Source organism: Protopterus annectens, chromosome 8.part0 (assembly GCF_019279795.1).
Source record: "Protopterus annectens isolate FY-2018-M chromosome 8.part0, PAN1.0, whole genome shotgun sequence".
Classification (NCBI taxonomy): domain Eukaryota; kingdom Metazoa; phylum Chordata; order Ceratodontiformes; family Protopteridae; genus Protopterus; species Protopterus annectens.
In genome coordinates, this window is record NC_056741.1 from 522,294,976 (window position 1) to 522,320,838 (window position 25,863).

Consider the following 25,863-nt stretch of genomic DNA (forward strand, 5'->3'; position numbering starts at 1 on the left):
ATAATTAAATCTCTCCTTTAATCTCAGTTTATTTTTATTTTTCTTTACTTTCAATGTTCTGTGTGTAATTTGTTCTGTGTCCTTTTGTCTTATATAACTTTATATAATATTTCATTTCTTTCATTTTGCATATGTAAGCTGTATTCTCTTGTTGTAACAACACAACTTTGAATCTTGCAATAAATTAGTACTTATTGTGTGTATTATTGGAGCTTCTCTCCTCCTACTGAAAGCGCGGATATATCCCAGTAGACCCAGCCGGTTAACAAATGTAAAATAAAATAAAATAAATAAAAAAAACAGGATATACAAGCATTATTATGACATAAAAAACTTGAACGATAGTAATGCATTGTTTAAGCACATATTGGAATGTAGGGAAGCTTTTTGGTTTTTGTTGTGGAAGAGATTACAGTTGATGTTATGGGGAAGTCACTATTGAATTTAAAGAGCTACATTGGCAACTAGTACTGGAGGCTAACAAATAACCCAGGATTGCCCCAGTGTTAAAAAAATAAGGGCAGGTAGGTTATAAGACCATTAGTTTTTTTTTTATATTTTTATAATTATATCCATTGCCAGTATCCCTATGTTATATTAAAATAGCTTTGCAGTTTATAAAATAATTTACCTAATCATGTTATTATTTTTTAGAATTTTAGCCACTAGATAGAATATTAACCAAATTTATATTGACGAGATCAGTAAATGGGAATTTACTAATAAATTTTAAGAATACTTTTTAAAAATTGCATATTTAGTGCAATGGCTGTCAAACATACATAATATATATAGATACACACACACACACACACACACACACACACACACACGTGCAATTTTATTACTTGAAGTCTTTGACTAATGAAAACGCAGTGATAATTAAGCATTTATGTGTTCCTCTGCCTCAATATTTATCTGAAGATTCCTGCCTGTAGTTTGACTTATTGGTGTTTTAATAGGCATTCTGCCCTCCTTAATTTGGGTCTTTTACAAAATTAACAGGACATGTTGAACAGATGGGTATACATCACAGAGAATATCAGTTCTATGGAAAGTCTTCCACTCTATGTTAAGCACAGCACATCTCTTACTCTACTTAAATGTAATTTGGATGAATGTATAGGTATTCATCCCTGGTTTAGCAGCAATGGCCCTCATGGACAAGTGAGTCATGTAATTACTTTGCTTGGCCAGTTTTTGGATGTTTGCATTACAAAAACAAAGGCTAATAACTACCACACGAAAGAAAGGCTAGACTTCTTAAGCTCAATAGTCTATTAAGTATTTACTAGCCTAATAAGTTGTTAGTCAAGTAAATGGACGGGACCTCAAGACCTTTTTTAGCCATGACCTGGGCTGCACAGACTGGAATAAATACAATCTATGTGGAAAGCCTGAAGAGAAATCACAACCAAGCATGTTTTGGGAAGTATAGAAAACCAGAGTACCTGCAGAAAATCCTTGAAAACATAAGGAGAATGTGTTAACTCCAACCAGTTTCTGGAACTTAGAATTGAGCCCCAGACCCAGGAGACATGTATCATAGGTCACATCCCTGGTGGTCTACTGGTTAGGATTTGGCACTCTCAACAGCCTGGGTTGGATTCCCAGTCAGGAAATGTCACTGGATTTTAAATTTCTACACTGGCACTTGCATGAAGTATGGTGTCCTCTAGATTTTGTAGCTTGGCAGCCAGGGCATTCTAATCTTATGGCAATCAACTTGTTTGTGACTGTTGGATGGAGTTGTGTAAGGCTTTGCTGGAAAAGTTCACACAGACTACCACAGCTTGCTGTGAAGAAAAGCTTAGTTTCTTTTTGCTTTCTTGAAATTTATATTACTTAACTGCCTTCTTTTATTTCATACATTGTGATTAGTTTTATTTTCACTGCGTTTTACTTCTATTTTGCTTTTAATTGCATATTTAAACTAGGAAAGAGACCATAGTTGTGTCGTTTGTGAGTCACACAGAAATTAAGGTTTTCCCCACTCTTCTGCCCTGGTGCAGTTGTGTCTTTAAACTTAATTTCCTTTCTAGTTGCCTGCCCCTTTTGTTAATTTGACCATATATCTCCTTCTCTTTCAATAGCTATTGTGAATAAGCACACGTTTTAATTTTGTGAAATGATTCCCTTCAACTATTTAAATTTAAAATAGACCATCTCACTAAATTCCATAGAACCAGAATACAAAGTGTCCAGCCCCTTCCAATCTATCCTAATTAGTGGTTCTCCACTTAGATGGATATGAAAGAAAGGATAAGTTAAGCTTTAGCTAACTACTTAGTGAACACTACAGCTCTTAAGATGGAAAATGGGTTAATATCCTAATCTTGCATCACCTACTCCAAGACCAGCAATTACTGGAGAGCCCACATTCCACCTCTTGAGTAGTCAATGTAGGATTACTGCTTCTGTTTGTTCCTGGTGAGACAAAAAGCACAGGGGGCACTATTTTCTGGATATCACCAGAAAGCCTAATACTGCTTTATACGTGCCAGCTTGAAATTTGTGCTTATATTTTCTCCTGGTGAGAGAAGAAGCAGAGTGGATTGATTCCTAACAGTTTCTCATTGGGCAGGGACTGCCTGGACTTGAAGTTCCCGATTGGTCTCATTGCTATTCAAGGCATCTTCCAGGAAAAGGCTACAACAAGCCTACAGACCCTTGCATCATCTGAAACAAAACTTTGGATCACAAAACAGGCTGTGGCCCGCTTCTCATCTTTGGACTGGTATTGATTTTTTTTCCTCTGGTGAGAGGAAAAGCAAAGCAGCACTGTATCCCAGCAGAGGGAAGCTGTGTTACTCGCACTAGTAGTAGCCATTTATGTGACTCCCTTCTTTTCATCATTCCTGACAAGCTAATTCGTTTTCATCAAGTACTGCCTGATTTGTTTCCAAATTCAGAATATCTGCCAAAATGCTTTATCCATAAATCAGGGTCTACTTCTTAGTTCCCCTCAGGTGTTTGGCAGTGCCCTGTACAGACACAGATACCCAGAGTGATATTTTCCTGTAAAAGCATGGCTGAAATTTCACCAATACCTAGTTGCACACAGGACAACTAGTTTGTAGTGACAAGCACTGCCCCTAGAGTTGCAAACTGGATACTACTGACACTGCTTTATATTCTCACTTCAGCTGTCTAAATCAATAAAAAGGGTCTGTTGCCAAGGATATGAACTTCCTCACTATTTCCATTACCAGCTTGGTGAATGTGGACATCCTCAGGCAATGTAAAAACTGCTTCATGTTTACTGACAACCAGTTAATTCTCAAAAAAAAAAAAAGGTGATATGGTATGCCAGAGATGTATTTACAAAATGTCACTGGAGACAAAACCCTCACATAAAGAACTCCTAATGTCAATAAGGTTTTCAGTATTACACGCACTGCACCCATCACACACAATTCAAAGCATACATATGCAGAGGTGCTTAAATGTAACCTTCCTAAACCACAAAGACCCCATAGACAAAGTACACAAATACCCTCAGCAGTCCCGAACGCACTCTTTGAAAACATCCACAGCAAAATATTTACCCAATTTAGACAGTCCCCGGGGTAAATGGATATTCTTTTTCCCCAGGAATTGTGCGATCTTAAAGTTACATTCACAGGGAGAGTGGGGAGCTTGTCCTCCTACAAAAAAGGCACTATAATTTCTGTTGCATGTCCCAAGGATTAACTTAACAGCATGCCCCGTTACATATGGGCACGTTTATTTTCCTGGATCGACTGTCAGCACACACATTAGATAGACAGAGATATATATATATATATATATATATATATATATATATATATATATATATATATATATATATATATATATACACACATACATACATCTATATCTAATCTATATATCTAATCTATATATATATATATATATATATATATTTATTTATAAAGAGAGAGAGATATATATACACACACACATGTATATATACACACACACATACATACATACATACATACACAGGTTCACTTTATAATCTCAAAATCCTGAAATATCGACTTTCAGAATCTCGAGATCATAAAGCCGAACTCCCAAAACATCAAAAACTCACAAGCGCGAAATTCAAAATTGTGACTTCTATACTAACCATACACCCCACACACATACATACACCTTCCTCCCCATACAAAAACACACAAACCTACCCTACACACAAGCAGGGGGGCTAGCCCCCCTGCCCCCCACCCCCCCTAAATAAATATACTAACTCCAAGGTCGCACTACACAGACAAACACAAGAAACCACCACTGCACAAGCTACATTCCCCTCGTGCCCACACATCACAGTAACAAAAACACACTGAGACACACTAAAGCCCCTACCCAAAACCCTTAGAACATAAACTTACCTGAATCTCCAGCTATCCATTATCACAGCGCTACACCAGAAGCGCTAATACATCTCCGAACGTCAACATTTTGAATTTCACGCTTCTGAGGGTTTTGCTATTATGGACTTTCGGCTTTATGATCTCGAGATTCTGAAATTCGATATTTCAGGATTTCAAGGTTATAAAATGAACTCATATACACACACACACACACACACACACAGTCTCATTACTCAACCCTCAATCCAAATGAACAACTAATAATTGCATTCTACTACTTCCACACCTATTTCAGGTTCATCTTATCACAGCAAAAATGATAATCATGCTATACTTTTCTGTAACAAACTATATGCATAAAATCTTTTTCATCTGCCTTATTCAGTCTACATTTGAAATCTTTAATATATCTAAGAATGACCTGGCTCTGATAACTTTCAGTTTGACGCTACCTTTGGAAGAGTATGCCTCAATGACACAGCCACACAGCAATTGCAAGGTGGTGTCCAAAGCAGGACAACAGCGGCAGCAAAGGTCACGGTTTTGACCGCTGAAAAACGCTGACTGCCAGGTTATCAGTTATGCACTTAATTCAGGTCACAGGCCTTGACCAGCTTGTCGAGTGAAAATATATGGCTAAACCCTTCCTCCTCCATGAGTACGTTTCCCCCATTGCTATTTGGATTTGTTGCTTCTTGCGATTCAGACGTGAACCCCATCTTTACAGTGGAAAAATATCTGTGACAAACCCTAAACACTTCATCCTTGTCTAGCTTTCTTGCACAGCCTTCCGACCAACATATACTGCAATCACCATTATAAAATCACATATAAGCTCTATTACAATATGCTACACTAGGCTAAACTTTCTTAACTAGACAGCTATACAGTATGCTGTTCTTAATTACTTTGGATTTCTCATTTATATCACTTTCAGAAGCCTATATGTTATCATATTATGTTTTTTATAGTTTAATGAAAGGCACATTTGATACATCCAGCAAGACAATGCAACCAAAAATAAAGTGAACAAACCCTTCCCCAATATGCAAATAAGCCAAGACATTTAAATCTTGTGAGAGAACATCCTCATTGTGAAGCTGCCTATGCAGCCTCTCTTTGGAAAATTTGCATAAAAAAATAAATAAAATGGGAAACAAAAGGGGTCTTTCTTCATGTCTCATAACATCAAAAGCTTTTTATATGTCAATCAAGTTTGTGCACAGCTTAAACATATTTTACAGCAACTGTTATGACATTCAAAATCTTCCATTCTCATGCCTCTTTCAGGAACTCTATAAGCAGCGTTTGTTCATATGCCCCAATCCAGACTCTTCTCTTGCGTTACCCTTAAACTCAACTATATCCTTACTTCATTCTCTCCCACACTATTTTAACCTTACCAACTTAATCTACATCTTCTCTCTGCACCATATGTTTTACAGTGCAGATTTACAACACAATGCTGGCCTGTTATCACCCTTAAATCATCACCTATAAACATACAAGAGTACTGTTAGAAAGGACAATGTTTACATAGTCCATACCAGGTAACTACCTCCCTTCAGGTTACTTCTGCCCATTTAATTTAGAACAGCTATCCTATTCTAATTTAAAAGGCCTATCTTCTGAATTCCATAATGTCCTCAAATAAATAGTTTCATTTTCAACTCTCTTAACTGCGGTGGTGGTGGTGCGGCAGCATTGTCGCCTCCCAGTAAGACGTTGTCCTGTTCAATTCTCAGCTAGAGCATCTTCTGTGTGGAGACATGCGTGAATGGGCGTACCTTCATTGAAGGTTGTGCATCAGAGCTGGCAACTCAGCAAGTAAAAATCTACTGCCAATCACTAGCGGACCAGAGTTCCGCTGTGGCGACCCCTAACCAGGAACAGCCGAAAGACACATTTTCAACTCTCTCACTGAAACTGTTTTAATGTCTTTATTCTAAAATGACATTCCAGCTGTCACCACTGTTTTTTTCCCCTTCCTCCCTCCTAAACTAAACCCTTTTACCTTTCCCCTAAACTCAACTACTTATATCAAGCCCCCAAGCATTTCCACTCCAACATAAACATTCACAGCTTTTCAAGGCAAACCAATCTTCATGTCACTTTCATAACTCCTCTTTGAAAGTCTTTAACATTAATTTTTCCTCTAAAAGGTCTGTAAACAGACAGTATTCAAGGTGCAGACTCGCCAAAAACAGCCCTATTTAGTGGGATTCCACCCTCAAGATATGCACCACAACATTCTGTTTGCCTTGCTACCTCTTACTTCTTCTGTCTTATGTCAGCTATGTGGATATAAGCGACATAGCAAATGCAATAAATAATAAAAAAATAAATAATAATAAATAAAAAAATAAAATAAATAAATAAATAAAATAAAAAAATTTTCTATATTTTTTTTAAAAAAAAAAAAACTGCTGAAAGATGTCTTTGTCCAGGCACACATTGTTGCCATTCCATGTTCATTTTCATGCATTCATTTCATCAGATAGAGACAGTATCAGAATAAATAGTTTTCTAGTTGTTGTTTTCTTGTTTTGTTGTTGTTTTCGGCTTTTTCCCGCCGGAACTCGGTCCAGCTAATGATTGGCAGTTGATTTTTCGTTTTTTGAGTTTGCGCCTTAATGTACAACCTTAATGTAAGTATCTTCAATTCACGCCAAGTCTCCACAGCCACAGAAGGCAGGCTGAGAATTGAAGTCGAATCGAAACGAACTTTGCTGTGTGAGGCAACAACACCAGCGCACCAAGACAAAATACAATCTGAGGAAGTAAAGTAATTAGAGAGACCAAATTTGTTCAAAGTAACAGTTACAGCAGACTTGATTGGACAGTTCTATTTTTATTCTTTAATAAAGCTGTTTTAAGTGGGTTTGCATAATTACTTTCCATCTAGTTTATAGCAATCCCAAATTCACAGCCAATGAATCTACCACAAGCAATAAAAAGGACTCATACAAAGGAAGAACAACAAAGACAAGAAAACACTATTAGAGTACCTACTTTGAATTACTCTGAATTAACTTTCAATTTTGGAAACATTTTGAAACAAGTCAAACAGGGACAGAGCTTGCTGATCTTGCTGATTGATCATAGGGTCAGAAAAAAACACACACTCAAACGACTCTAGTATAGCCAACTCTTGTGGATACTGGACAATTTTATAAAAATGCCGAAGAGTACAGGGATGTCACAGAAATGTACTGAAAACATTTCAATATCATTTAATATTTTTTGAAATTTAGTAATATGCTGTTTTTTTTTGCACTGTGACTTCCTGGACTTAGAGGTAAATGGCAAGAAACAGAAGACCTAACCTAAGTAAGCGTGACTTTAACTTGCAGTGGAAGTTTAACATTATGAAGACATTTAAGTGATAGCAACGTAGTATTTTCTCCCATAATTTAAACGTCCTTTTTTTAATAAGCTTTTTTTTCTTTTAATGCAAGTAGACAGGCTAAACCAGCTGGCCATTTTTCAACTAGGACCTAGTTAAAACAGTTAATTTGTTTGCATTAGTGCAAAGCAATAATACTCAAGAATAACAGATAAAACAAAATGCATCAAAGTATATTTACTTAAGTACATTTACTTATGGTTTTAACTTACACAAGTATTTACATTCTCCAACCTGAAAGCCTATGGGAAATTTCTAATTACTGTGCAAGAAATGGTGGTATAATCAGAACCAGACTGGTTGCATGCCTCTCTAAACTAAGCTTCTCTAAACAGATGTCATGATCTTAGTTTGGAGGAGTACAAATGAAGAAAAGTGTTAAGTTCTTACTGTGAAAGCTTTATATCCAATATCAACTTAAAGATAAGCAAGGCTAGCATCAGTTTATCTCTGAGCAATAAGCAGCCTCTTTGCTTTAACAAAGGAGACACAATGGAGTTCAGTCTGAAGAAATGGATCTGCAGAACCATTCTGCTTGCATGTAGTAATTTGGTGATGGCTGCAGGGGGAATGACACTAATCACTAAAAGAGTATATCCTAGTGTATGTATACACACACTATACAGCCGGTTTCTTAAATCAAGAGGTTAGATACAATATGGAATACAGATAATATGGTCTTCATACTTTGTTGACAACCTTCTTGACATGTTCTGCAATGGCCAGTAAAAGGTCAAGCACCACAACCAGAGATTAAAATCTCTATACAAATTCACAGGTGCTACAGAGGAATGCAATGGACTAGTTTACAGAAGACCACTCGAGTAATGTAAGCATTCCAAATGACAATACATTGCCTTTGTTATACGGTTATGTTGAGATTTAGTGTGCAATCTTTGCAAGGAAGGTGAAACTGTTGAAAAGGCATAGGAAACGATATTACTTACACTGGAATCATAAGCCTACAAGAAGAATCAACCATTTTCAAACAGCAACACAATCAACAAAGAAGCAATTGTCAAGTTGGTGACCTTGCAACCACTGGGTTAGCTATAATATCCTAGACACATCTACTGCTAAAAGGTAGCTCCAAGTTAAATGAACAAAAATAAGCCATAACAATTCAAATGACAGAGAAACAGAGAAAATCAGAATAAAAAGAGTAAGATAAGGCTCTGCCAGTGTCTTGTCTGTGGACTTGCACATAATCTGGAAATGACAAAAGCACCGTTAGCAATGTTGGGCCCCTTGCACAAATACAGCATACTCACAGAGTTCCTAAAATTAAAATGAGAGTGATCTTAAGACAGACATGGGGCTTCTGTATTCCCAGACTTATTTACTTTCTAATAGTTCTTCTCTAGGTGATTTAGAGTACTTAAAAACTCTCTATTTTGTCAACTGGCCTTTCCAGTCACAAGCTGAGCAGAGGCAGATACAAAGAGAAGACGCAAACACACACAAATATACATGTATATATAGATATGTATGTATGTGTATACAAACACATTATATTTTATATACATACACACACACTACCCTTCATGTTTTCACTTTGACTTTGTGTGTGTTCTCGCTCATATTCATATACACACACTACCCTTTGTGTTTTCACTTTGACTTTGTGTGTGTGTGTGTGTGTGTGTGTGTGTGTGTGTGTGTGTGTGTGTGTTCTCACTCACTTATATTCATACACACAGGGCTACAGGAGGATTCAATTGAAGTGTATCCTAGTGTAGGTACAGTGCAGACCCACTTTCTTAAATTAATGGATAACACCACTTTTATATTTGTCAGGTGCCAGACCAAACTGTTGGTGAGCTGAGCAAAGGGACTGAAGTGGACCAGCCTGCAGCATCTCATACACTAACCTTGCATGACAGGAAGCAATACTGGTATGCCCCAAATGGAGACAGCCAGTGACATCACACATCACTGCAAGCAAGGTCAGCCAGCTCCACCCTCCTCACGTCATAGTTTTTCCAGCAATCTATCTACTGATTAGGCCACATCTCCATCATTGGGGATGCATCTTCATCATGGAGAGCCACATCTCTATCACGGGGGATGCGTCTTCATCATGGAGAGAAAGCCCTCCTTCCATCCTGGGTTTGGCAAGCTGGCAAAGTCACTCCTTTCCACTGCTCCCTCCCTGGTTTCTCCAGTGCCAAGAGCCCCTTTTCCATCCTGGGTCATCTGGGTTGTACTAAAGGTTCCATGAATGTACTATGAATTGGAGCTGGGTTCACTAGTTTTTGTAATAACCCATTAGCTCAAAAATAACCACAACTAGGAGCTTCACCTCCGAAGAAAAATCTCAGTACAATAACTTAAGACTCATTAAGCTACAATCATCTTGAATCTGCACACTTTTTTCATGAAAACATTTCTACTGGAAAAATAACTTGTGTGACTACTCAACTACTTGACACTTAAGTTTTAACTGACAGTACTTTGCATTGGTTGTTAACAGACATTTCAGACTTCAGCTCTAATTTGGTAGTACTTAAAAGAAAATACATTAATTTGCTTTCTGATTTTTATTTATTTATTTAAATTTGTTGACCGGGAGTGTCCGACTGGACGCAGGTCCATTTTCAGCGGAGGCCCGGGGAGAAGAGCTCCACAGTAAAATAAACAGACAGTAGTTACATTGGATTACATAGCGATTAACAATTTAACATAGAAATTTCTTACAACATATTTACAGATGAAGAACTAGTCCATCAGTAGACAACTAGAATCTTTATCTGTGTACATAACAGGCATTAACAAATGTAACAATGAGAAGTTCCTGCTGTATAATGAGTACTAAGCTTATGAGCATCTGAGCTTGCTATCATCAAGGTAGTTAGTGGAGGTGAAAGAAAGGTAGTAGGTGGATGATATTAGAGTGGGAGTTGCAAGGGCATAGCCAGCATGTTTTTAGGTGCGCTTTTAATAAAGTTTTGAAGTTGGTGCATGATGGTACGGAGGTAATTGTGGGTGGGAGTGAGTTCCATAATTTGGCTATGGCGCAAGAGATTTTTGTTGCTGGATCTTAGTGGTCTGGTGGTGCGATTGGGTTGGAGTAGATTCTGGAGGGATGGGACATTTAGTGGATGGTTTACTAGTTTGTGGGCGAGTGAGTTGATACCACTGAAGGAGGTGAGGGAGTTCAAGCCAGCCCAGTTCAGCAAGTGAGAGACAGTGGTGACTACGGTAGGATGCCCCTGTGGCGAATTTGGCGATTTTGTTGTAGCAGGTCTCTAGCTTGTTTAGATCACATTGCCTTAGGTTGGTATATACTGGAGAGGCATAAAGTAGGGTGAGATAAGGTGGGAATTTGCTATTGAAATCTTTGCTGCTTTGGTGAGAAATTGTTTATTTCTATATAATGCTCCTAGTTTTTTTGTGGACTTTTTTTATGGTCATGGATATGTGAATGTCAAATTTTAGTTTATTGTCTATTTCCACTCCTAGCAATTTGGTGTGTTCAGTTGGGTATATAGTGGTGTTGTCTTTTGCTGTGATGTTAAAGTGAGAGTTGTTTTGAGTATGTTTGGTGGGTTGGAAGATGAGTAGTTTAGTTTTGTTTGGGTTGAGTATTAATTGGGCATCGGATAACCATGTTTCAACAGAGGAAAAGGCTTCCCGTGTGACTTTTTGCAGTTTGGGTAGGGACTGGGCTGAGCAGATGATGGTTGAGTCATCTGCGTATTGGAGGAGTGTGCCATGTTTGGTGGCAGAGGCTAAAATTATTGGTGTAAACAGAGAATAGTAGGGGTCCAAGGATGGATCCTTGGGGAACCCCTATGGAGACAGGTAGTTGGGGAGATTTGTCATTCTGCCATACAACGGATTGTTGGCGGTCAGACAGGTAACTCTGAAACCAGTTGGTGACGGATTGTGAGAAAGATAGGTTATTGAGGACAGAGATAAGTTGTTTGTGTGGGACCATGTCAAATGCTTTAGATAGATCTAGGAAAGTATCAGAGGAGAGATGGCCATTGTTTTTATGCTGAAGGATAGTGTTAGTAAAGGAGAGTAAGGCAGTGGTGGTGCTATGGTTTGGTCGGAAACCATGCCGAGTACTGGAAAGGAGGTTGTTAGTAAGGAGGTAGTGTGAGACCTGAGAGTGTATGCATCTCTCTATTATTTTGGAGAGTGGAGAGAGAATAGCTATGGGGCGGTAATTGGTTAGTTCTGCAGAGGGTCCGCCTTTGTGGAGGGGAATTATATGTGAGACTTTCCACAATGTGGGAACGTAACTTTCTGACAGATATCGGTTAATCAAGATGGATACTGGGTAGGCCAGAGCATCAGCTGCGATTTGTAGGTATTCACTTGGAAGGTTGTCTGCTGCTAATTTGGTGGGTTTAAGTTTAGTTAAGAGGTTTTTTATGTTGGAGGTAGGTACAGGAGAAAATAGCTACCCGATACCTACGTTATAATCTTTATGGGCACAGGGGAGACAAATCCAATCCACACAGACACCAGGAGTAAAGCATGATATTAATCCTAGAGGAGTATTCCAGTCAGCACAAAATGCACAAACCCATGGCCAATCTAAATGACCGCCAGTGTAACATATCAGCAGGTCTTTATGCTTCTCACCTGTACAGAGTTTTACAAAATGTCCAGATATTTGCCTCAAATATTTGGTCCGTTTTTCATAAAAGTGTGGTTTTCTGGCAAATCATTAAAGATTGAAGTTAGAAAATACTGACAGGCATTTGAGTTTCAGACTTCATATCGTTCAGAAAATTCCTAATACAAAACCTATCAATTTTCTAAGTTTGTAACAGCAATATTTTAACCTTGGCCCTATTTTGGGCCTTTGTCCCACTTTTACTTATGGCTTTCTCCAGACTTCTTGGTCTAAGTAGTTGAGAGGTATGAAGAAACGACAGCCTCTCCCCCTCCAGATGAGTGCCAAACCACAGAACTACAGACTGTGAAGCAAAAGGGATAACAGAAAATGAACAGTAACACTGCAGCTAAGTAATAACATTTAATATTTCTGTGCTCTTCTGTTCTTAATTATACAATAAGGCATGCAAGAACTACATGAAATCCCTTTCCTTTGATCCTTAACATTCCTTTATACTTGCCAAGTCCACATTTTCCCAACAGTTCTAGGTCTCATTACAGTGTGGTCTTCTGACAGTGGCTTACTAGACAATCTGATATCTAGAATATCTAGTTTTATAAGGGGATTAAAATAATCATATGATGGTCTCATTCAGCCCATGTAAAATAAAATTAAATTAGAAAACACATGCATCCACACACACAAAACACTGGCAATATATACAGGACTCCAAATGCCCACATTTGCACAGCAAGTTCTACACATAAAGGGCATTAATAGTAAACAAGTTCTTGATGATTACTTCTATTAGGTGTACAACATTTGATCAGAAACTCATCACACAGCAATTAAGGTGTATACAAGTGTATGCAAGACTTTCTGCTTATATTTACAAGTCTCAGCCTAATTAGAATCAGGGGCAGTTCCAAAAATAATCAGGGACACTTACTTGCAATGTTCATTAAAAAATTAAGTTTTCGTATTATTCATTTTAATAAAAATAAGGAGCAAGCTAATTGTAGTAGCAAATAATATTTACATCATCTCAGTGCTTCACACTAAATTATTAATAATATTTGTCAACCACGTTAACCCAAATGGACATCGCTAGTTTCAGAACAAGCCTGGAGTTATTCAAACTGACTACAGGAAATCTGGCTAAGACACACAGAAACTCGAAGATAAAATTTGAAATATTTTTTCCAAAGTGATATGGGATCGTCAATTAATTCCCATTAAAAGAGGGATAATATATGTATCTAGAGAACACAGAGGATTGGAAACAGTGCCTCCTACTCTTTTATAGAGCAATTTGTATGCAATTTCTTGCACATATTGTTAAGGGGGTGTTTTATTTTTTAAGTATTATTCAAGTCTGCATTAAAAGGGGCCTGTCTGCTCAAAACTGAGCAACATAAAATTGAACTACCAAAAGTATAAACATATGGAATATTTTGAAAACTGGTACTGATCAGAATCATATACTGCAATAGGAGCAAATCCTGAATGCCAGGTATGAAGAAAAGCCAAAATAACTACTAAAAGAAACTGTGACATGAAATACAAACAAGACGCATGTTAAGAAATTATACCCAACAATTATGCTAGAAACTAACTCATAAGTACATACCTGTAAAAAAACAAGTGTCATGGAAAAGTAAAATGGCACTTGTAGAATAAGAATATAATTTTTTTAGAGTTATTCCAGTTATACAACATTAAAGGGTCTAGTTTTGATACCTGCACTGTAGAAAATGTAGTCAGGTGAGCCCAGTATTACATAACACAGTAGAATTTAGAACAGACATTTAAAGAATTGAAACAAAAGTGTGTGCATGTTTAAATAAAAGTATAAGTCATTGCATCAGATATTGGACTTTGTATTTATCTCAGGCAAAATAAGTCTGAGCAGAACTTTAAGGTAAATGTGAGGTAGCCTGCAAGAATGCTAAACTGGCATAATCTGTATTTTGTATAAGAAGTCAAAGATCTCCGATTTCATGTTCACAATAAAAGCTTTAAATACAGATTCCTCATATACGCTATTATGCATAAATATAGCTCTGAGTCGACAAACTGTGTAACCAAAAAAAATTACAAAGCAGAAAATAATTGATAGACTAAGAACAAGGAGCTGTATGTCGTAATACTTGGAAAGATTATAACACAAACAGTGTTCAAAACAGGCAAATAATGTTTTGAAGAAACAGTATGCAGCTTACATGGCACACAGTAAAATAATTCATGCAAGAACAGAACAAAACAAACAATCGTTAAAAAGCACCTCTCAAGTAGAACGCAAATATCAAATTTATTTCATAAAATGCTTTATCACGGAATTATGATCACAATATAGCCTTAAGCAGTTCCTCTGGAGTGATCAGCTGCTTCTGTGCTTCGGTCTGTAGTGTTATGTTTAATTCCCCTCAAGTATCCCACAATATACAGTGAAAATGAAAGTAAGCCAGGGTCTCGCAATAACGTGCCTTTAGTAAGTACTCTATACAGTGAAAGTGAAAGCAAGTCAGGGACTCGTAGAAACCCGAAAGGGTTGCTTTTAGCAGGTACTCGGCACAGTGAAATCGTAGGGTTACCACATGTCCCACTTTGCGAGGGACAGTCCCTCTTTGGGCAGTTGTGTCCTGCAAAAAAATAGATTTTAGGACAAAATTATTTCCTATAGTTTATCTAATAGTTGTATAAAACAATTATTTTGTATCTGAACCACCTAAATGTTATAAGAAACAGAATAAGCAACTAAAACATTACACGAATAAGCTTTTATCTAGGCAAAAAAGTGAAGTTATGTTCTTCGTACTGGCTGGGTGTATGTTTTGGCCTACAAAATCTGACGATTGTCCCACTTTGGGCATTTGAAAAGGTGGCAACCCTAAAAGCAAGTCAGAGACTCGACTCGCAGTAACCCTGAAAGGTTTGCCTTTAGCAGGTACCAACCAATAACTCTCTCCCCCATCCCATCCCATGGTTACTGCTACCACTGGCAGAGTAAACTACTCTGAAAGGGTGAAGCCCAAGAAATAACTGTCAAAAGCTTACGGCAACTACTTGATGCACCTACATCTTAGAACAGGCCCTCCCATCCCCCGCCCCGCTGTACATTATATGGCAAAATTATACATCAGCATGTCAATACCTAAATATCCGTTCCTTCGCCTGGCTCTGGGAGCTAAAACGGACCCACGAATCCATCTGGTAGAGAAAACGTAAGCTTCTTGAGAACTGGAATCAGCTGTTGAGGGGCACTATTTGGCCCGTTACTGTATAATATTTATAATCTTTCAAGTCTTTTCTACCTACAGACTTTTTTAAAACACTGCGTGATCTCTAATGTAACGTCTTTCAGTGGCAACGAAAAAAATGAGTCCACATTCTGTAAAGTATGCACAACCCGTCAACATGCCCCACTGGCTAAACATCCAGGAAAATTACACTTGCAAAACTAAGTACAAAAGTCACGATTCTTGGTTCCTAACTCCGCCTCCTCTTATCAGCTGATCAAACATTTTTGCGCACATATTTGATGGTGGCCTAACTAGGACAATTTATCAGACTTCTGTGTGAGGACTGCAAGACTGGAAACCGCTATTGCCGAAAATAATTGTAGAGCATAGAAAATTGATAGTATAAATAACGGAATGTTAGTGATAAACTCGGAGTAATACATTTTTAGCTGAGGGTGCGCAGCACATTTGTATATGTTCATTTTTGGAATGCAGGAAGGAATGTTGCGCGACCTTTGGATTGCACGGCATAGACTGTTATGGGGGCAACCCTACACAGAAATGTGGGAGAGTTAAGAAGTAAAAGTGTGTGGCAAGCAGAGCCCCCCCACCCCCCCAACACGCACACACGGAGTGGTAGAAGATCAACCCAAACTTATAAGCTGCTCCTAATTCTGAAGACTGTCCATGATTTTCCTCATATTTTTGTCCCGACCATACCGCATACCTCCAAATCTCTCAGTGAACAAAATCTGGACGAAGAAATAATAGGCACATATTTTATATATTGCTCTTATAAAGTCAGTCAGTTGCTAGAATAACATGCTTTCCCTTTAATATATATTTTCTGAAGGATATGAAGTTTGAAACACAAATGTCTGCAATTATTTAGTGACTTCAATCCTCAATGATTTGCCGGCAAACACAAATTTTATGAGGAACAGTTGATCACTGATAGTAAAGTTTCATACTTTTATTGTTCAGAAAGTGCATGTTGATGCAAAATCTAACTCCATGTTAACCTTGAAGTGAATTAGAGTAGTATTTAATAACTGTCAGTGATAGTTTTTATCCTTCACCACTCTTTCTTTCGGTTTTGTCACTGGTTCTTTTTTAAACACTTTTATTAAATTATCACTTAAGACATAGGCACCCATGCATTAATGCAAAAGAAAACAAACTGTATTTTTTTTCGTTTAAACATATTATATGTTACATATTTTTTCTTTATAACTGTCTTTCAGTCCAACATTAGCAGTAAATGGTTCATTTCCTGACTTCACCTAAAATTCCCTCCTTCTCCTGAACATTGTTTTGCATGCATTATTCCCACATATTCGATTTATTACTATGTAATTTGCTCCTTCCCTTTCCTAAAGATTCCTCTTCCAGTTTTAACCTCTTTTGCAATATTCAGTACTTCAGATACAGTCATACCTTGTGACATCCCTCCTCTGGGCCAGTAATCAAGGTGCCTCAATCCTCACCACTGATGCCAGTGAGGAGCGTTCACTTGGAACAAAGATTGATACACACAGTATTTCCAGATGTAGGTCTCTGCGCCAAGCACCAATTTCCCTTAAGAGCACACAGGGAACACACTCAGTCCTGGAGCTGGGTTCCCCCCTCTCTCTCTCTCTATCTGCCTCTCCAGGCCCCGAATAAAACTGTCCACTGCCACAGCTGTAGAGTTGAGTCCTCACCCGAGTGTTCCAAGTCAAGTCCTCCACTACCCTCTCTGTGAAACCAGTGTTCTGTGTCTCTGCTCCAAGTAGCTGACACACATACTCTTTGAGAGTTGATTTTCACATACACATACACCTCAGAAAGACTGGCACAGATTTACCAGCTATGCCCCCTCTGTTCAGACTATTAGGTATATACTGCCACCAGAAAACTCCAAAGCCAGTTACTCTAAGAGTCTTACAAGGGTACTAAATTATACTGAGTCAAATTAATACTAATACAAATGGTAATGTTTGACCAATGCAGCAAGGCTTCCAGGAGCGGCCACAGTGTCACCAAATAAATATGAGTACTCTCAAAGGTTAAAATATTCTCTAAAAGACCAGCCACAATGAAACCATTAAATATAATTAATAATAAATAATAAAAGAACATGAAAATACTAAATATCTATTTACAATAAACATCAGAGTTTCATTCACAGGAAATATTAATAATACCACAGATGGATATATTCACACAGATACAGAAAAACAGTACTTAACTAGTCTCACTGCATTTTCCTGACTGATCCAAATTATTACTATTCCCTGGTTACTTACTAAAGCAAGGTCTAGTTTGTTAGAGGCTGTTTTCTGAGCTCATTGTCCAGGTCATCTTAGTTACCAAAGACATCCACCACTTCAGTGAGAGTTTAGTGTTTATGGTCATTGTCTAGTTGGGTTGCCAAGGCTACGGCTTGGAGAAAGCACCTCACTGGTTCTTTTGAGCCTTTTTTTAAAGTTATTTAAGGTTTCAACTTTCTGTTAAGAAGTTAACTTGAGTGTTTCAGCCATTACACACACAGCTATTTGAAGAGGAGCAGCTGATCTGTGATATATAGCAATAAGTAGACTGTTTTTTTTTTTTTTTTGCTTATTTGTAGGAGTTATTGCTTTTTCTAGATATTTAAAGCAATTTTATTGTATACTGCATACTTGTACTGTATTTCATAGCTACTGGCTCACCTGTGATAAACATTTATGTAGTGTTCTCTCACCCTCCCTCCCTATTGGCATCTTGTCTTAATATCTGCTGGCCTTGCAGTTGCCTGCCCCTACTCTAAATTTGATCTTGGACACTCCTTGCAGTCTAGTGTCATTAGCTCATTCTACCTAATACAGAGAGAACACTTGAGAAGGCCAACCCACTTTGTTTCTTTCCTTCTGTTCCTCCTTTTGCCCTTTCTTAAAAAAAATGTCTGAATATACTTGTGTTCTGACTGTGCTTCTCAATCATTTTGGAAATATAGAGTATATTTTAGTGCATTTATTAAAACTGTATTTGCCTTAATATTGCTACAACTCAAGTGCTGTAGGTTGCACTGCATCTGAATTGTTTTAGTGTGTTTTAGCTGTTTTTCTGTATATATATATATATATATATATATATATATATATATATATATATATATATAGAGAGAGAGAGAGAGAGTTTTCTGTATATGTAGACTAGCTACTTATTCTACTGTATTACTGCCTCTTAAATCATTTTCAGTTGTGCACGTGCCTTGCTTCATTTAAAAAGTTTTAAATTGCTAATTTTGTAGAGTTCTAATTGTATTTACTGTTTAGGGCTACACATTCAAGTGTGTTAGCCTTTTCTGTGTTTATTTAGCATATTATTGCATTGTTTAGCCTGTTTTAACAAAAAAAAATACTACCTTGTTTGCTCGTTTCCCACCTTTCCTAGATAGTATAGTCCAGATCCCAAGCTTTGCTGGTTTCAGAACTTTATTTTCTGTGTTCAGAGCTATCCAGACCTTGCTGTGGAAGAGGGAAGTCCTACTGCTTACCAGTGGGAGTGGTGAGCATTGTACTGCCTGTCTAACACTAGAGGAGTGGTTTTCAGCTCTGAAATTGTAATTTTAGCCATTTGGGGCTGATTTATATCCCTTTCAACTTTCTGGCTTAAAAACACGCGTGTTTCACATTTTTCATATCGTGCAGCACCGCGGGGCTACAGTTAAACTATTTCAGGTGCCAGAAAGTCTGCTCTTCAAATTTTCCCTTAGAACTAGCTGGTTTCTCAGTAGTAGCACTAAAATCTGATCCCCTGTGACTAGCACTTGCTCTAGAACCTGCTGGAAAGCACTAGGAAGCCTTAAACTGATACAAGCACTAAACTCTCCTTGTTAATAAGGAGAAATTAATTGTAGGCACTAAACAACCTATAATTGCAAAGTACCTTGCAAAAGTAAGGGAAAACAGCTCTTGTGTTTTACAAAAAAGCACCTAAACGGGCATGTCCAAGGGTCAGCTTCAGTGATTTCTCCTGTTCACCTGGTGAATCTGGGCATACTAGGGCAATGCAGCAACTGCCTCATGTACACAGATAACCCTCTACTCCTACCACCCAGCACTACAACCTGTGAGAGATGCACTTACATAGCCAAACTGGAAGCAAAGTTCTCTCCAGCCCAGATTGTGCTAGACAGTCAAGAAGAGGAGATTAACACCTGCGCTACACCTCAAGCAACACATAGCCCTTCAAAACCGACACAATCAACACCCACACATAGCAACACTAAAGCCACATATGCAGAAGCCCTTAACATTAACCTGCCCAAGCAACAAGGACCTCCGAAGCTGAAATGCAAACAAACACCAGTCACAACCGAAGTGACACATAGCTCACAACACCAGTGTGCCACCCAACAACATCCCCTAAGGCAAGACAACGTACCCAGCACTTTAGTCATAGGTGACTCTATAGTCAGGCACGCTGATGTCCCACTCACCATGCTGAACAAGGAGAAAATTAAAGTCAGCTGCCTGTTGGGTGCCAGGGTCTGCCACATAACCCATGCACTCAAGTCACTCCACAACAAAAACAAATACAACTCTGTCGTTGTCCATGTTGGAGTGAATGACTTTGAGACGTACCTCCCTGGACTACATGAAAAGAGATATGGGAGAGCTCTTGGATCATGTGGCCGAGGCAGGTATGACCCTAGCCCTGAGTAGCATCCTGCCTTCACCCAGAATGATAACACAGTATAAGGACAAAATGATTATCTTCAACAATTGGCTAAGCTTCTCGTGTTATTCAAAGGGGATACAGTATCTGTCTGCCTGGGAAGACATGATCGACAAACCACGATGCTTTGCCAGAGATGGTCTGCACCTGTCACCCCTGGGATTCAGGTTACTGGCTAAAGCTCTTGCCAACCCTATAGTGCCCTTTTTAGGCAAGGGTCAAAGGACAAAACCACCACCGTAACAGATACAAGCATGCAAAAATCTGAAGGTAATGCTACTCATGGCTAAGAAGTCTAAACCTCAAAATGCACTCTCTCGAGGCACTCCTAAAAATGGAGAACATCGATATCTGTGCAGTAACTGAGACCTGGTTCAAGGCTCCTGAGAGCACCCCTGCAATACCAGGCTACAACTCTTACCACACTTTTCGGCAACCAAACCAAGACCGAAACACTAAAGGTGGAGGAGTGTCCATATTCACCATGGATATTCACACCTCCAGGTTAGTTGCCCAACACAATGCATCTGAAATTCTCCAGGTGCAACTAACACTAGGTAAGACTGCAATCCAAATTGTAGCTTGCTACAGATCCCCCACCATACCCCAAGATTCTCACTACACCTTTCTAAACATACTGGAAAATATTAAGATACAATCAAACACCCTAATACTGGGTGATTTCAACTACCCTGCCATTAACTGGGAAAACTACTCGGGTACCAACACCTTTTCCCAACGGTTCTTGGAATTCATAAATTCCAATGCTCTGGATCAACTAATCCATTGTCCCACCAGGGGCTCCAATATCCTAGACCTGGTCATTGCCAACATGGGAGATGTTCCACACCAGTGGTCACCCCCTCATTGGTCAGGTCTGACCATAAGCAAATCACCCTTGACATCCACATCCCACCTCCACCCCCCCCCAGTAAGGAAACCTCCATAAAAAACTTCTCCAAAGCCAACTTCATGCTACTCAAGTCTGAAGTGACAAACTTCATGACACCCATGCAGACGGGAGCTGAAAGTTCGATTGCTGAATCCTACACTAAGGCACTGTATGAGCACATCCACTCATGCATGAATTGTGCCATCCCAAATAGAACCAAGATGCTCTCCTCCAAAAAAATGAAGCCAATCTGGTGGTCCCCTGCCATAAACAAACTATACAACAGAAGAAAGAAACTGTTGCAGAAAAGAGGAAAATCCCAGGATGCAAAAGACTCCCTTACCAGCCTCAGTAAGAAGCTGAGATCCCTCATAAAATCCTCCAAAGCTAGTTATGAAAATAAAATTGCCAAAGATTCCAAAGACAACCACAAGGCATTCTATAGTTATGTCAGGAATCTAAACGGCAATGCTTAGATATGCTCTAAGCTACAACAGAATGGCATTAAATATACTGATCCCAAGGATATTACCAATATCCTGGCAGATCTCAATACCAAAAGATTGCCAAATTCCGGTAATCATGGCCACACAGGTAGAAACTGCACTCTCCAAAGCTAAGAATACAGCATCCATGGGACCAGATGACATCCTGGCCTGTGTGCTACATGAACTACAAAATGAACTGGCATCTCACCTGTGTCATGTTTAATCACAGCCTCAACTCAGGCTTCATGCCCACTGAGTGGCACACAGCTACAGTTATCCCACTACACAAGGGGGGATCCACCTTGGATCCCAGGAAATACTGTCCCATCAGTCTGACAAGCCTGATCTGCAAGGGCATGGAATGCATTACCATGGAACTTTTAAACAAAGACATTAGCAACCTTCAAACACTGGACCCCATCCAGTTTGGGTTCGTGAAGGGCCGATCTTGTCTCCTGAACCTAACTGACTTCTTCAAATCAGTCTCCAGAGCTGTGGATGAGGGTAAGGTGGTCCACACAGCCTATCTGGACCTTGTCAAGGCCTTTGACACCATCCCTCACTCTGGAATCATAGATAAACTTACTAAGCTGGGCATAAATCCCTACATCACTCAATGGGTCACCAACTGGCTTACTGTCAAAACCCAGACTGTAAAATTAGCTGACTCCAAATCCAGTTCCAGACAAGTGACAAGTGGAGTACCTCAGGGTTCAGTCCTGGGGCCACTCTTGTTTAGCATCTACTTCTCTGAAGTACAGGCCAACAGTAAGGGACTCTGGCTAACAAAGTTCGCAGATGACTGCAAACTGGGAGCCATTATTGAATCCCCAAATGATGTGGATATTCTACAAAAGGGCCTTACAGAAACAGATGCTTGGTGCCAGAGCCATGGGCTCAAGCTTAGTGCCAAGAAATGTATAGTTATCCCCTTTGGGAAAAAAACATGTACCCATGAATTACCACATAGGTGGCAGTACACTAAACACCAAAAGTGTGATGAGAGACTTAGGGACACAGGTCGACAGTGGTCTCAACTTCGATAACCATATCGCCACAACATTCAGGAAATCCTTCCATGAGGCACACCTCATCACTAAGGGCTTTTCATTCAGAATAAAAGGAGGTCATTGTCCCAGTGTACTCATCCCTCATTAGATCCATTATAGAGTACAACGCCCCATTTGGTATGTACCTCACAGGACATCTGCAACAGCTGGAAAGGCCACAGAAATACCTCACTAAAAGAATCACAGGCCTAAAGCAGATGCCTTATGCTGACCATCTAAAAAAACTCCAGCTATACTCTGTGGCGTATCGTTCACTCAGAGGCGATCTCTGCTTAACATACAAAGCCATGTCAAACCCTAAGCTGTTGGATATGCTCCACTTAAAGAAATCCCAATCCCTCAGAGCCACATGCTCCAGGGATCTAAACCTTGTCATCACAATGAACAAAACATGCTGGAGGGATAGGTTCCTGATCCAGAGATTCCCCATACTCGGGAATAGACTGCCCATACATGTCAAACAGAGCGCCTCCTTGGCCCTCTTCAAAAGGAACCTTGACGATTGGATGGGAGATAGGAAATTCATCCCAGGGATCACATCAGTCACCCTGTTAGACAGGGGTCCAGGGAAGTAAATATTATGGGAAGAAATATCCAGGGAATTGTTATGGCTAGGCTTGTATAGGCCCTAGGGCTGATCGCCTAGTACCAACCTATGAACCTATGAAGTAGGTGAGTGGACTTCCTTCTTTGTCAGGTTTCAAAAACAGACTCTCCTGAGACTTCTGTTTCACCTAGTATTAAAATATCATTTCAGTGCTGGATTACAGAATGACATCGCATAGATCTGATCATCTGACTCTGGTTCTCATACTCTTCCCTTTACTAAAAACTGAACCAGAATTTAGCACATATGTGTTCTAATACACACACATAGAGCTTTGCTAAGATGTGTTATAGCATCTGGAAGTTATAAAACCATTTCAAAACTTCCATCCTTCCAGGGTAGCAATTAGTTCACCCCTAAGGACAATACAGTAGGATTCCTAGTCCTGGTTTTCACAAGCATTTTGTCTCTGGCTGCAATCAGAACTGTAAGATACAATCTTTATGGCCTAAACCAGGTAATTTCATTTCAGACTATTTTTTTAAAGTTAGCTTAGATTAACCTCTTCTCTTATAGTATCCTTTGTTACACTATATTCATTTCAGCAGTTACAATACAGTCTGACACACATGTGTATTTCTTTTCTGTCTAGCAAGACCCGCTGTTGTTACAGTTTTTACACAAGCAGCTTTAGAAATACATCTTTCAACACAAGCATCTCTACAAATCAGCTTGATATACAAATGACATATAATTATTTACAGCATTCCAGCTAATTATGCTGGCATATGTTACACTTCCACTGCCTTACTTCTCCTGGCATAGCTGGCAATACCTCACATCATCATATACCTCGCAACCTCTTAACATAAGAAATCTGGATAAAGCCTGAAATATTGTGGGGACAAAGGCCCAAAAATCATAACAGATTTTAAATATTGCTCTTATAACTTTATAAAGTTGCTAGAATAATGGATTTTGTGGTAGCATGCATTTTTGTAAGAAGATAAAGTCTGTAACCCAAATTATGCTATTATTTAATGACTTCCATCCCCAGTGATTTATCAGAAAACCATAAATTTTATAAGGAACGAAACAAAAATATGAGGCAAAAAATGTGGACATTCTGCAAAAATGTGGATATTTGAGATGTATGAATACAGTTGTTTCATATTCTGATTTCCATTTTCTAGTAATTGCTTTTTTGGCAGCCACCAGAATTAAACTTAATAAGGCCTGAGCAAAGACATTGAGCCATGGCTCAGCAAACTACAAAAACTCTTATATGATAGCTACAGTTCTGCAAGTTGCAATCTGGTGTAAATTCCCAGTGCCAAACCCCAGACTTCCCAGGCATGCATGCTATTCTAAGATAACTGAAGTTATGTTTACGTATGTTATGCACATGCGTGCAAATACACACACACACACACACACACACACACACACACACACACACACACACACATGCATTTGCACATATCCTTAAATATTGATTTATTTATCCTTTTTTTGACCATGTTAGTTCCACTATACTATTGGTGTCATCTTTTCAGGGCAGTTCTGAAATGCTATGTTATAATGACTAGGGGAAAACTGCCCAGGGCACCTGAGTGATTCTCCTACTTTTTTTGATATGTGCTACATGATCTTTTACATCCAATTCGGCTGCCACCAACTCAGGCAAATAGGACCTTGGTTTGTCATGGGAAATATGGCACACCCTAGAGTGCAGCATCCAGTAATGCTACACTACAATGTCAGTAATGAAAAAATGAATTCAGTCATACGGGGTGACTTCTGATCATCCATCAACAAAGGAAAGTGAGCTGCTACCTGTTGAGCTACTGACATTAATACATCATAACATCTGTCGTGACAAACCTATTTTGTTTTGATGCTTTTTCATAAAGATTAACTAGAGAATGAATGTATTAGAATAATTCTTGCTGTTGATTTATTTAAATGTGTTTACTGAGGCAGAACACTGATCCAACAATGACCAATTACAGGCTCAGCCTGGGTGAGTTAAAGTTTAAAAATTAAGTTTGTATAAAAGGATTTAACCTGGAAGCAGAGAGACAGAAAGTTAGTTCCTTAGTAAGAGATTTATTGTGGATCAAAGCAGGGCCAATGACAGATTCAAGTTTCCTTCTAGAAGAGGATGGTTCAATCAGTACCTGTTGTAGATGTGGCTTGAGGCAGGTTCAGAAGACTTTTTTTAGGGTAGAGCTGAAGGAAAGGATTGGAAAGGCCTGCAGCTATGATCTTTGTCAGCCTGTTGCTGGTTGAGCTGTATTGGACTGAACCTGTATAATGATGATGCCTCTAAGGACTGTGACTTTACATAGAAGGTAGTCTATGTATTATAAATAACTTGTGGAATCTGAGAAACGTCATGACGGCTGTATTTTCATTTCTTTCTGTGAATAAACCTGTTTTGATGTATTTTTCCCTCCAGTATCTTTTAAGAACATGCAGTAGTGGAGAATTCAGGCAGTTTGGCCAATGAACTTTGAAAATATCAATTCTCACCATGCCTATACTGAAAAGTGCACAGGTTACTTGATCTACATTTTCCTG

The 25,863-nt window shown here is 38.8% G+C and overlaps 1 protein-coding gene across 1 annotated transcript in view; it reads right to left on the minus strand.

The window, feature by feature from the left end:
* Positions 1–15,858, minus strand: part of PEX11B (peroxisomal biogenesis factor 11 beta) — a 316,927-nt gene extending 301,069 nt beyond the window's left edge. The window contains exon 1 of the mRNA XM_044080022.1: positions 15,492–15,858. Coding sequence (XP_043935957.1) covers positions 15,492–15,547 — 56 coding nt within the window. The 5' untranslated portion in view covers positions 15,548–15,858. The remainder of the gene's footprint in view (positions 1–15,491) is intronic.
* Positions 15,859–25,863: the final 10,005 nt, after the last annotated feature.